This window comes from Parus major, chromosome 20 (assembly GCF_001522545.3).
Source record: "Parus major isolate Abel chromosome 20, Parus_major1.1, whole genome shotgun sequence".
Classification (NCBI taxonomy): domain Eukaryota; kingdom Metazoa; phylum Chordata; class Aves; order Passeriformes; family Paridae; genus Parus; species Parus major.
In genome coordinates this window covers 3,950,861-3,964,328 of record NC_031788.1, presented here as the reverse complement: position 1 = coordinate 3,964,328, position 13,468 = coordinate 3,950,861, and the positions used below count along the sequence as shown (strand labels likewise).

General features: G+C 44.3%; 1 protein-coding gene across 1 annotated transcript; it reads left to right on the top strand.

The window, feature by feature from the left end:
- Nucleotides 1-525: 525 nt before the first annotated feature.
- Nucleotides 526-9,530, top strand: IFT52 (intraflagellar transport 52). The gene is made up of 13 exons (XM_015647941.3): nucleotides 526-773; nucleotides 1,640-1,727; nucleotides 1,993-2,122; nucleotides 2,987-3,062; nucleotides 3,150-3,221; nucleotides 3,564-3,690; nucleotides 4,273-4,359; nucleotides 4,655-4,723; nucleotides 5,444-5,598; nucleotides 6,668-6,755; nucleotides 7,909-8,017; nucleotides 8,514-8,659; nucleotides 9,217-9,530. The coding sequence occupies exons 1-13, from the start codon at nucleotides 655-657 to the stop codon at nucleotides 9,262-9,264; spliced, it is 1,314 nt and encodes a 437-aa protein (XP_015503427.1). The 5' UTR covers nucleotides 526-654; the 3' UTR covers nucleotides 9,265-9,530.
- Nucleotides 9,531-13,468: the final 3,938 nt, after the last annotated feature.

Sequence of the window (13,468 nt, the reverse complement as noted above, 5' to 3'; positions counted from 1 at the left end):
ATGCAGAGTCACTAACACTGCTGCGTTTAAATTAAAGAGGAATTCCCTCATTTAAGATGATCTCAGAATCATGGAAGGGTTGAGGATCTTAAAGGCTATGGGTGAGGATCCCTTCTACTCTCCCAGTTTGCTCCAAGCCCCATCCATCCTGGCCTTGGACCCTTCTATGGATCCAGGGGCAGCCAGTTTCTGTGGGCACTCTGAGCCACGGCCTGCCCCCCTCACAGGGACGAACGTGCAGCTGTCAGGATTGGGATTTTAGTCACAAGCAAACTCGAAGGCCCAGGAACGTCAGGAGCGGCTCCAGGACAGCGGGACTGCTCCCGGCCCTGCCAGGCGTGGGCTGGGGACAAGGGCCCGCCTGAGGGCGGCCGGGAGCACGCAGCCCTGTCTCCGCCCCGTCACACCCCCCGCCCTCCGCAGTGGTAGCGCCCCGCCCCTTTCCCTGGCGGAGAGTGGAGCGAACCACTGCGGTGACCTCTGCACTCGGGGGGGAGGTGGGAACTCCACCCGCGCATGCGTCCGGCCGGAGCGTTGCTAGGGCGCGCGTGGTGACGGCGGCACGGCGGGGACACGGTGGGGACCCGCGGGCGGCCGGAGCGCTGGCGCTTGCCCGCCGCTCCCCAGAGCCCTCCGGCAGCCCCGGGGGAGCCTATGGAGAGCGGCCCGCGCAATGCCATAGTGTTCAACGCCTCCAAGGGCGAGAGCTTCACGCCGGCCGGCGGCTACAAGGCCCTGCGGAAGAGGCTGCGCGGCAGCTGGAAGGTGCTGAGGTGAGGGACGGCGCTCGGGGCGCGGAGAGGCCCCGGCGGGGGTGTGTGGTACCCGAGTGGCCTTTGGGGATGTCTCTCGTGAGCTGAGGTCGCTCTGTCGCCTTGACTGCGCCCTGTTGCATCTTCTGCCGCTGCGGGATGCTGTGCGTGGTTCTTCGGAGCTCCAGCTCACCTGTGGAGATGGAGTTCAAGTTGTAAGGGTGAAGCTCCTCATGCAGATTTGTGAGTCTGGCTCGGTTTGGAGTTTGCGACAAAAAGAAAGCAGGGCTCTTGTAGATGGTATTGTTTATCTGAGCGCTGCAAAATGGCATGGCATGGAGCTGTTTGGGAGAGGATTTCAGGGCAAGGTTCTTCCCCAGAGGTGCTGGCACTGGCCAGGCTCCCCAGGGAATGGGCACGGCCCCGAGGCTGCCAGAGCTCCAGGAGCGTTTGGACAGCGCTGCCAGGGATGCCCAGGGTGGGGTTGTTGGGGGGTCTGGGCAGGGCCAGGGCTGGGCTCCATGATCCCAGTGCATCCCTTCCAACTCGTTCTATGAAACGTGGCCAGACCAAAAAGAAAAGAAAGAAAAATAATTGGAAGCTCCTCAGGTGTAAAGTTTAATAGCAGCTGTGACAGCTTGCAGCAGTTCTGGCTGGATCTGCCACAGTGCCTTGTCAGAGGAGCGTTTCTATTTAGCTGGTTGACATTTCTAAGGATTATTTTTGCTCAAGCTGTCAACTTTAAGCCTAGATAAAAGGCTGCAAAGTGACTGAAGTGATTTGCTTTGTGTTCATTTGCCAGTCCTATATAAAAAAAAAAAAAGGAAAAAGTTGTGGTTCAGGACTATATCCAAGAATAAAGCTTGTCTTTATTGATTTATTCATAGCTTAAAAGATGAGATCACATCTGAGAGACTGTTCGGGGTGAAATTGTGGATTACAGCAGGACCAAGAGAGAAATTCAGTGCTGATGAGGTAAGAAGTCAATAATTGTTTTCAAGTTAATTATGCTTTAAAATTTGCTTAAGTAGAAAAGAACAAGACATGAGACTTTTCTGTAATGCTGCTTTAAATGAATTAATATAAATTGGAATTTGAATGTTTTTCTTATAGGATCAAGTTAAATGCAAGCAGTCAAAATTATTTCTCTCCCCTCATCTCAGTGTAACTTTGTGCAGTTTTGTATGTAGCTTCTCATGTTTGCTTTTGTTTTTTTCTCTGTATCTTTGTTGATTTCTAGTTTTCTGTTCTGAAGAAATTCCTGGAGGATGGTGGGGCTATCCTGGTGATGCTGAGAGAAGGTGGAGAGTCCCGGAATGGCACAAATATTAACTTTTTGTTAGAAGAATATGGAATCATTTTCAATAATGGTAATGGGGGTCATTGCTACCTTTAGTCATCAATTTGTAGCAAAATTAAAAGAGCAGGTTCAGCCTTTGTGGATACAAGATCTTTCTCACAAAGTGTCTTTTGATCTAAAAGATTTTTTTCTTTAAATCTGCATGCACAATGTAAGGTGATATTGGAGCACAGCAAAAGCTTTCCATGGACAGAGTACATGGATAGCTTAACCATTTCCACTCCTTTGCTGTAGTTGTTAGTTTTCATTTACTAAAACAAAATAATCTATGGAAATTTCTTAGTTAAAAAGCCCTTAATTTAAAACATTTTCCACACATTTTAAAAGATTGAATCACTTAATGCTCACCCTGAATAAGAAGTGGCACTTTTCTTTAGCAGACCAATAGGATGTCATTCCTTAGTTTTGTGCTGCCAGTGTGAAAAAACCCCAACAACCCAAGGCAAGTGTGTCTCAGTGTACATAAAATATTTGAGGTTTTTTGGTGGCTTTTCTAGCCTGCCCTTTTTTTGCATCAGTAAGATTCAATTCATCAAGTGTTAAGAAGATGAATAAAAAATTAGAGTTGTAAAAGGTGATACAGACTGTTTTAACTGGATCATCTTTTTGTCTCTTTTGCTTTGCAGAAGATGGTGATGTGCTTAACTTTTTGTATTTTTATTTGAATTTGCAAATATATTCCTATCCTAAATCTATTCTGTCCAAAAGGAAACAGTAGTGAAGGCTGGTTTCAATTCTTTTAGTAGCCAAATGCCAGCTTTGTGGTGTTAGAAGCAAACACCCACGGAATCCAAGAGCTAAACTAATTTTTGTTTATTAAATCTAACACACTCATCAGCTGATGTAAATTTCTGTATTTTTTTCTTTTTTCAAGATGCTGTAGTACGAAATGTGTATTACAAGTACTACCACCCAAAAGAAGCACTCATCTCTGATGGAGTTTTGAACAGGTATATTTGGGGTATGTGAATCTTCACAGATTACAGTCTTGTTACCTGGATTGTTTTCAGTAAGGTTTGTTTTTCCATATCTCATAGGGGAATCAGTGAAGCTGCAAAGAAAACAGTGCTTGATACAACAGATGAAGATGGAAGGGGCCGTGACTCACAGTAAGTGTTTTCTCTGAGGAAACTGATGTGAAAATATGTAGAAGACCTCAGAATTGGCAGGTTTGTGATTAGCAGCAGTGCACTGTGCTTATGGTGAGGTTTCCTAATGCATTTCTTATGTTTATATGCTTCTTAGGTTATATTTGGAAAGGAGAATCTGTTCAGTAGAGGTTTTGGTAACCTCTGAAGGAGCAGGAGGGATAAGTTTGGAAAGGCATTACTGTTCTCATGACCAGATCTGTTTTTTTGCCTGTAGCCTGTGGGTTTCAGTTTGAGTTCTGTGAATCTGTGCAGCCTGCCTGGTGCATACAGGTGCTTATGGAATTTCTGTATTTCCTGCAGAGCCCTCAGCTTTGTTTATCCTTTTGGAGCCACACTGAATGTGATGAAGCCAGCAGTGGCAATTCTGTCCACAGGATCTGTGTGCTTCCCCCTCAACAGGCCTATCCTGGCTTTCTATCAGCATGAGGTATGAGCTGCCTGGGGCACTCCCTGCATTCCCCTGCCCCACACAAAAATTGTGAGTGGATCTTTTGGGGATACTTACAAACCCACTCAGTTTTTGATGCATCTGCAAACTCCAGATGAGCCTAGTGACTCCTGACTTTTTTTGTGGTAAACTTCTTTGCATGGATTTCAGAGGAGAATTAATGATGTGGACAGCAAAGATGACATATTTTTTGGTTGACTGGTGGATAGCTTTAATTCTTTAAAGTTTCAGGGTTTTTTCCACTGTTTCAGTAATAATTTATTAAATAAGATTATCCTTAGCTTTGTAAGTACAGCATATTAAATTAAAGAAGAGGCCTCTCACCTTGGAACCAGTGGATTTTTCATACATTGTTTTACTCATCCTGCCCTGTTACTTTATAAAAATAAATTCAGAAATTTAGTAGTAAAGAGTTACAAGCACAGGATTGATATTGTTAATAAACATGAACAAGTTAACACAGTTTTTTACTCTGTAGACAAGTAATGCATTGCAATAACAGTTGCCTCTAAAACTGTGGTTTGGAAGGAATTTTTGCTATATTGTATTCTTTATTGGTAGAATAAAGGTGGAAAGATGGCAGCCCTGGGATCTTCCCACATGTTCAACGACCAGTATTTAGATAAAGAAGAAAATGGTAAGATCATGGTAAGTTGAAGTTTTTTTGGAGTTGTTTTTTTGGTTTTTTTCCTTTAAAAACACCCTGTTGGATCTTCACAACATTTGCAAAGCTCTCCAGGCTCAGCTTCATTTTAGAGCAAGACAGCTATGAAGTGGATTCTGTATGGGGAGTCTAAGCCAATCCTAACAAATAGTCTTTGATTTATTATCTTATTTTTAGTATTTTTCATAGTATGTTAGTTAATATATTTAATGAATATTTAAGCACAGTATGAGATTACTTGTGTCCTCCTGAAAGTAATGGAGTTTTGCCCTTCCCCAGGATGTGCTTTTCCAATGGCTCACAACATCAGATATCCACTTAAACCAGATGGATATGGAGGACCCTGAGGTAAGAGAGATCCATCAGAAGGAGGTAAAGAGCAGTGGGATCTGGCAGCACTGGTCTTGGCACACCATGTGTTTAGCACAGAGTGGTTAACAGCAAGGTGTGTGCTGCTGTTGTTGCAGAACCTTCTTTCATGGTCTAGGATTGAGTAGACAGATGGCTTGGGTGTAAAAATTAATGGTACCTCTCAGCCTTAGATTGCTTTTCATTATCTGATATAATTTGTGACAGTCTCTTTCCAATTTGCCCATGTTTATGAGATGGACTGCTCCAGTGTAGGGAGTTTGCACTTCACTCTGAGCCCTCAGACAAGAGGAATGTGCAGGAAGGAAAGGCAGATTTTCTGTATGAGTGTGACCTGTGTGTCAGTTTTATTTGTATACAAATGCAGTTTTTATTTGGAAATACCTTTATGTGACAAAACTGTATATTCTGTGTGCATAAAAAAACAACAGTTTTGCACAGTTGCTTAGTAAGCTGGCTGTTTGAATTTTTAAGAATTATCAGAAACCCAAATAAAGCATGCACATGTTGGGTGGCTTTACAGCTGACAGAAGAGTTAGCAGATGACTGATCTAGTGAGCTGCACTGCAAAGAGCCATACCTGGTAAAGACTGAAATAATTATTTCTAAGTGGGATTTTAGGTGAGATATAAGGTAGAAAGAGACTATGGGAATGGGTTGACCATTTCAGATGACAGGGATGTGTATCTGTGTGCCCAGATTTCAGATTACACCGTGCTCCCAGACACGGCCGCGCTCTCCGAGCAGCTGCGGGTCTGCCTGCAGGAAGGAGAGGAGAACCCAAGAGACTTCACAAAGCTGTTTGATACATCCCTCTATCAGCTGGACACAACTGCCCTCCCTTCAGTTATCAAGTCAGCAGCTGTAATTTTCTTATTACTTATTTATTTATTCCATTTGGTGTTCTACATTTTCTATTTGTGCTTAACTGTGTCTCCTTAAGAGCAGGAAGGACTGAGCTGTAGGCAGCATTTTGAATATGGATATATCAGAAGATAGATTGGTACAGTGTGGCAATGATGTTTTCCTCTTGCTTCTTGTCTTAGCTGTAGTTTCTGGCCTTCTTTTCTCCTTTGTTTTGTTTTTTTTCCTGACTATATGAGATTCATTGATCTGATATTTAGAACACTGTCTGCAGTGAAGCTGGGCACTTTCTGGAGCGATACCTGAGAGCTGCTTGTTTTTCCACTTTTTAATTACTTGACATTTACTGAAAGCTGCATTTCAGTCACCTTTGCATTTCCCAATAATTGTGTTTTGAGGTTTATCAGCTGCTCAGTTTTACCAGTTTGTGTCACTATCAGCTCTGTCTGCCATAACTCCCTTGTTACCCAGATCATGTCTGAACACACTGAGTATGGCAGCTTAACACAGATTCCATGAAACTCCACTCTGCTGGGAACACTCTTTCTTCTTACTCTGTATTTCTTGTATTTTCACTAATTGAGAATTCACAGGAGGATCTCCCTTCTGACCCCATAACAAATACTATTTTTATAAATAAATTTTGTTTATTTTCTTCCTTACAAACTTTTTTGAAATCCCAGATCTGCTTGTTCTGTTCTGGGTCACTTTTTTTGCATCCATGTTCATCCTGCTAAAAGTGGATTGTAGAATTGAGCTATGATTTTTTTTTTAATCATCTTATATTATCTACCTATCATTATCTTCCTCTGTCACAACTTTAATTTTCTCACTGTAGAAATTATTTATTACTGATCTGTAATTATCTGAGATCCTTATAAAATGGGGAAACTCAAATCAGTGAAACTAAACCAACTACAACATTCCATTTTTTGTGCTGTTACAGTGCAGAACTTTGATGCTGGTGTGTTCACAAAAATCCATCTCTATGGCTTGCTAGTGGAAATAGATGTGGTATCATTTTTTTTCCCTCATACTTTGAATTTTTCTGTGCTACAGAGCTTATGAAGAACTGAATGTGAAACATGAACCTCTCCAGCTCATTCAGCCTGAATTTGAGACTCCACTACCTGTTCTCCAGCCAGCTGTGAGTAATTTTCTTGCCTGTACAGTACAGGGAGAACCCTTCTCCATGAAGCTTGGACTTGATAATCTTTTCCAACTTTAATGAGCCTCTATGTCATTTGTTCCATGCAAAGACTCTGTGTGTCATTTCCATAGTTCTGTAAAAGAAATAATGAGAAATGCTGTAGTAATAATTATTCACTTGGGAGTTGACTACACTGCAGGGACCATATTTTAGGAAAGAAAGAGCACTTATTTACACTTCTAATTTATTAAAAGAGCTTCAAAATGTAGTGTGTGGTACCAAAACAAAATCCTTGTAATATAGGCCTTTGATTGAGTAGCTGCTCCCAGTCCTGTGGGGTGCTGGCTCAGCCTTCCCTGTGAAAGCAGGATGTGGTATTTCAGAAAGCAGTGCTGGTGTAAGCTGCTGCCAGGGAGGAGCCAGTCTGTCCTGCTCTGCCTCCATCTCCCAGATCCCCAGGGGAAGCAGAAAGTGGAGCACTGGTCTGTTACAGCAGGAGCTGATCAAACTTTTACCAGCAATGTTTGGGCTGACAGCAACAACACGAGCTATGGGGGTGTCAGACTCATTTCAGAAGGCAGGAATCTCTGAGTATCTGAATTTTGCCATCATTGTTCCATCCTTCTTTATCCTGGCCACTGAGAAAGCATTACTGGGATCCTTTAGAGGACCCTGCAGGATCCTGCAGGAGTGCAACTGAAAGTGGTATTTCCTTCACTGCTTTTTAAAAACCCAAGTCAAATTTAAGACATACATGGTGCCTGAATGAAACAGAAAATACTCTGACCAGAATTGATGTCAATATGATTTCAGGGTGAGCTGTTAGGGCAAATTTAGTTCCTCAGCTCTCTGCCATCATCTGGGTCTCATGGAGCAAAACTGAAACTGCAAATAAAAATGTCTACTTTTGATGCTGGGTGATAATTCTGGCATATGTGTGACTAAACTCTTTTTGAATATTCAGTTATTTTTACAACATAAAAATGGAATTTTCAAATGGTGCCCCTTTGTTTGGTGGCTTTGGAGTTGGTTTTGACCTTTTAAAGGGTTTCTTCAAGTCCAATATAGGTTTAAAAAACTGTTGTCTTAGAGATCTGTAAAGTGTAAGAAAAATATGTGGCAATCAACCGTGCTGCTTTTTCTGTGCAAGGTTTTTCCACCTGCTTTCAGAGAATTGCCTCCTCCTGCTCTGGAATTGTTTGATTTGGATGAAACCTTTTCCTCTGAGAAAGCACGTCTTGCAGAGATCACAAACAAATGTAAGTGGAGCAGATTGTTTGCACATCTGAGGTAAAAGTCCAGTATTTTTAGAGGAAATTTGTTATATTTCATTTTAAAGAATGGACCTCATTTGGGAAAATCTACTGCTTTTATCCTGATCTAAGAAACTGAAAGGCTTTGGAAATTAATAGTGTGGCTTTATGTACCATGACATTATATTTTGTCTGTTACATGACATCATGCTTCTGCCTGCTGTTTCCTATATTGTGCATAAATTGCTTTGTGCACTCTTGCTGATAAATTCCACATCCTTTTTATGCTCTGAAGTTAAAATGTTAAGATTATTCCAAACACCTAAAGAAGATGACCAGGTTCTGGCTGCAGGAATACATCATGGCTAGTCTGCCAAGCTTGGTGATGGGACTGAACCTCCCAGGGTGCCAAGAGGAAATGGAGATTCAGAGCAGGTTTTTTGGCCAGCTGTTCCAGATGTGTGTGATGCTCACCTGCCTTCTTCCCTGGGTGCTCGTTTAGGCACTGACGATGACCTGGAGTTTTACGTGCGGAAATGCAGTGACATCCTGGGAGTGACGAGTGAACTCCCAAAGGACAAGCAAGATGCCAAATATATCCTGGAGCACATCTTCTTCCAAGTGGTTGAGTTTAAGAAACTGAATCAGGTATTTTTAATAGCAATTAAAAGTGAATAGTTGGTAGTAGCAGCAATGAGGGTGGTGTGTTGTTGTGGCAGCTACACTTGTCACAGGCGAGAGGTGAGGTCAGACATTAGCTGTGCAATAAATGAGACCACTGAAGTGTGATCCAGAGCACTTATGACTGTTAATCTCCATAAAACATGTAGTGCTCAATTTATTAAGTCTCTCATTTATTTTAATTGGGAGATTAGTACATGCAAGTCTAGTTTGTAATTGCAGCTAAATCCAGTTCATTACTGGTGCCTGAGTGAGAGCAGGGAGTCCTCAGGAGTGCTCACAGCTCTGGCCAGTGCTGCAGTGCAGAGGTGACACCAGCACTGAAATACAGCTGTGCTGAAAGAATTCTTCATAGCAGATTCAATGCTTCAAAGTGTGTTTGGAGCATATTTGCAGAGCAGCAGTTTGTGCTGACAAGAATTGCTCATTTCACATGTAATCTTCTTAAGCCAAAAATCTTCCAGTTCTACCTCGTTGTTAAAAGTCTTTTCTCTTTTTTTCCCCTTCCTCTTCCCTCACTGAAGGAACACGATACTGACCCAAGTGAAGCTGGATTCCAGAACGGTACCTGAGACCTGGCTTGCCTCAGTTTGAGATAGTCCTTTTAGGAAAGTATATTTTTACATTTTTAAAGCCTCTATTTCAGTGTATTGATTGGGACTGTCTCAGTAGTTCACTGGATGCTTGGATCATTTATGTGTGGTAGTTCAGATAATTAATGCCTTCTGGGGAACTGCTTGTATTTCACAAGCACTTTCCAAAGAATTTCTTATTTTTCTACTTCTTTATTGAAACTGTAATTTTTTAATATATTAAAAAAATAAGTATACCAAGAAAATGTGTTTTGGGTCTTTCTTTCTGGCTCCAGCATGTATTTTCTTGTAGGTACGTCCTACTGTTGGTTCTCCTGGTGTACATTAAATCCTTAATTGCACTGTGAGAAGGGTTGTTATTTTGGTTTGTGAACTGAGGACAAAAAATAGAGCCATAATTTTAACAGGAGCTGCTGAAAATACATTTATCACCCTGAGGCAGCCTCCTTTTGTCTCTCTGCCAAAGAACTGAGAGGTGAGTTTGCTGCTGTAGAAAGAAAATCTTTCTTCAAGGGAGGGAAGGATTTGAAATTAAGCAATAATGACATTGTTGCAGATTGCTGCACATATCAGACTGGAACTTCAGAATTTTAAAAAGAGAGGACAGCACACGGATGAAAACCTTAAGATTTAATGGATCATTATTAAGAAACTGATACTGGACAGAAATCCAGGAATATTTTTACTTACAGTTATTTGATATTTAGCCCTCTCCCTGAGGTAGTGAGTCCAACAATGCACAGGAGTGGAAATTCAGGTTAAATTCATTGACCATGAAATGTTGAAGCTCAATGCACAGCAAAAATAGAGCCATGAAGATTGGTGGTGAGAAGATTTGTTGACATCAACACCACACCTCTATTGCAAGGACTGTTTTCTTATCTTAACTTGGTGAAAATGCATTATAAAGCCTTTTGTGGCTGTCAGTCTGACACTCAAATTGTTAAATTCCTCCCCCACTCAGACCTTCCATGACTTCTGTGCTTTACCTTGCTCTGCCAGCGTTTTTAAAATCAGAGCTGCTTTTTGCAAAAAATCTGTTCATCCTCTTATCCCCCCAAAATATCTTTTTATTTTACATTTCTTCATGCAGCATCTTGGCACAGGTTTTTCTAAAGGAGGTGCCCCAAAGCCCCTGCCAAGGTCCTCCCAGTTGAGATGTGCTACTCTAACATTAGCTGGAGTGGTTGTATCTCTTCCTCCACTGCAGCCATTCCCTTTTCACAGCACCATGTTGGAAATTTTTCATTTCTTCCTCTGTTTTCCTTTAAGGCCACGGTTGTGTTTTTCACCCAGAGCACTTTGTACATTCCAGCTCCAGATTTACACAACATACTTAATCTCTTCTCCCGTGCAGTATCAATGCTGATCAGTCAGCCAGCACAGACTGTAGCTGAACCAACCCTGAGCTCTTCTTGCTAATTATAGCTCTGCTTTGTACTCTCCTGGGGTGTTTATACTCCTAACTGTAAATAACTTTGTTTCCCAGCCCTGTTCCAGAGCTGTTTTGTCACCTGTTCCTGATATTGTAACATGGTTTAGAAAAAAGCCATGTGAGCAGACGGGGGTATGGGCAGCTCCCTGTTTTTGCTGGCTGTCTCTAAGGCCTCTCTGACAGCTGAAGAACAATTTTTTTCACTGCATGGATATTTTTTTACTAGTAGCTTGCATCTGTCTTTCAATGCTGTCCCTTTGGCCCCCTGGAAGTGTTTAAACTTACTTTGTAACTAGAAACACTTTAGTCATGGAAGTGTAATACATGTAAAATTTATGGCTGATAGAATTTTGAAGGAGTACAAGTAGGTGAGTGCTTCCAAGAGGGGAGGCAAGGCCAGGGTAGGCACATAGCTAGTGAGGGAGTTTATATATTAATAAAATTATTGCTGTCATTCACAAAAAGTTGGATACAAGCAACTCCTGCTGCTTTCCCTCTTTTTGTCTGTCCTCTCATGCAATGTGATTTATTACCCCATTATCAGCTCCTAAAAGAAGAGGGGAACAGTACAATGGTTATTCAGCAAACCATAAAGGTCCTGAAAAGTGGTTTTAACAAGTTCTCCTCACTTTCCTTGCTGTAAGCAGAGGCAGGAGAGGAAAATCAGGATGGTATGAGTGGGGTGAGATCCAAAAGGAGAGCATGAAAATCTGACGTGTGGGTGCGATGGTCTGGGCTCCTTTCCCTCGCTCGGAGCAGGGTTTGGATGCGGCAGAGGAAACGTTCCCTGCGCGGTGCCGGGTGCTGGATTCCCGCATGAGGCAGGCGGGTGCCAGGCCGGGGGTGCCGCTCCCCGCTGCCAGGCTGTGCTTTCCCTCTGCGCCAGGAGAGGGATCCGCAGCCCCGGGCGCGCCTCCGCCCGCGCTCCGGCGGGCAGCGCCGGCCCCGCGGCCATGGCCCCGCGCCTGAGGCCGCGTCCCGGTGCCCCTTCTCCGCCGGGACCCGGCCCGAGCCCTCTGCCAGGTAACGGGGGCGGGCGGGGCGGGGGCCCGGCCGCCTCCGAGGATCCTGCCCCGGGTGCTGCGCCCTGTGAGGTTGTAGCGGAGGCCGGCCCTGGGTGTTCAGGGGGCTCAGCTTCAGGCCGGGAGGACAGAAAGAGTCAGAAAGCACCAGAGAGACATTTACATCTTTATTGTGCTAATTAATACAAAAGAGAGGGATCGGGGAGGAGGAGGAGCCAGCAAGGCTGCGGCTCTCGGGGTTGCCATCACCTGCCCAAACATCCCCCACCACCAATGCCGACTCGGTCACCCCAGGCGGGCAGATTTAGCTTGGCACCAGCTGCTGCCATCACCACTCAAGCCGCTGGCTCCATCCTCTGTGCTGCAATGTGGATCGGCGCTCCTCGCAGGAGGGGACAGGCAGGCAGCAGCATCACAGAGCCTGCTGCAGACACACAGCGACAGCGTCAGGGTCGCTCGGCTGGGTCTCCAGGGTGGCAGACCTGTGGAGCAGCACGGGGTGCTTCTTGAAGGCACCAGGCCAAGCCAGAGGAATCACCACGGGGGTCTCCAGGGATGATGTGTCTGGTTTGGAGCATCCCAGTAACCGGAACTCCTCAGTGCTCATGTCGAGGGGTGCGCTGGTATCTATAAAGGACTTAATTGCTGAGATGTCCCATCTGGGTGCTGGCACGTTCCCAAGGGCTGAGATGTCTCCAACCAGCTCAGAGCTCTTGAAGAGCAGACTCTCCAGCGGTTTGGAGGGCTTGTCTTTCTTGCAAGGTGTCGAGGTGTTCTGTGACGCCACATTTATCAGGCAGCCATCTCTGCTAGGGTGCTCACAGAGCAAACCAGACAGCTCAAAGGTGGCCTGTCCATGGTGGGCCTTGCAGAAGCAGACAAGACTGAGGTCAGAGATGCCCTGGGTCAGGCTGTGCAGCTCAGCCTTCACACAGCTGCTCAGAGACTCTGCCTGCTTGACAACACACGGAGAACTCCCACTTGCTGCGTTGTCCAAGTCCACAGGGAGCTCCCAGGAGTCAGCTTTGGAAGCACTGCTAGAGTCCATATAATAACTCAGAACAGGAGAAGAGTGGCTATGGCTGGAGGAGTTGGCCAAGAACCCATTTTCTAGGACTTCCTTTCTGGTCAGAATGCTGGTACTGTGCCTCTGGGTGGACAGCATGGTGCAGAATCCAACAGCTTACAGACAGACAGGATAACCCTGTCAGGATAAACCTGTTATTGCTCACCAATGGATTACAGACTTATAGAAGCAGGACTACTCTTGTAGTCCTACTTGTAAAGTCCTATCTCAGTCTTGCAATGAGCTGAGCAGGATCCAGGACATGTAGGAGGGCATCCAGCCTATCACTGTCCTTTTGAATAAAACAATTCTAGTACAGCCTGTTAGCTGCTCAGAGGTCATTGTGGAATCTCCCTGAAGTTATATTTTTTTGACCTCAGCCTCTATATTACTACTCCTAGCTCTGTACAGGGGATAGAGGTACTTTATCCTCACTCCTGGAGTCAAAGGGCCCCTAACCTCTGCTAGAATTGAGTCCCTTTGACAAGGAGGCACCAAAACCAGATTCTGGCTAGGATGGGAGAAGCAGCTCTCATCATACTTTTAATCCCATACATGATAAGCTTCACCACCAGCTCAACCAGGAGCTGACATCCAGCTCCCGCCTGAGGGACCAGGGCAGGCTAGGGAAGGGGATGGCTATACTCCAAACCCATCTTT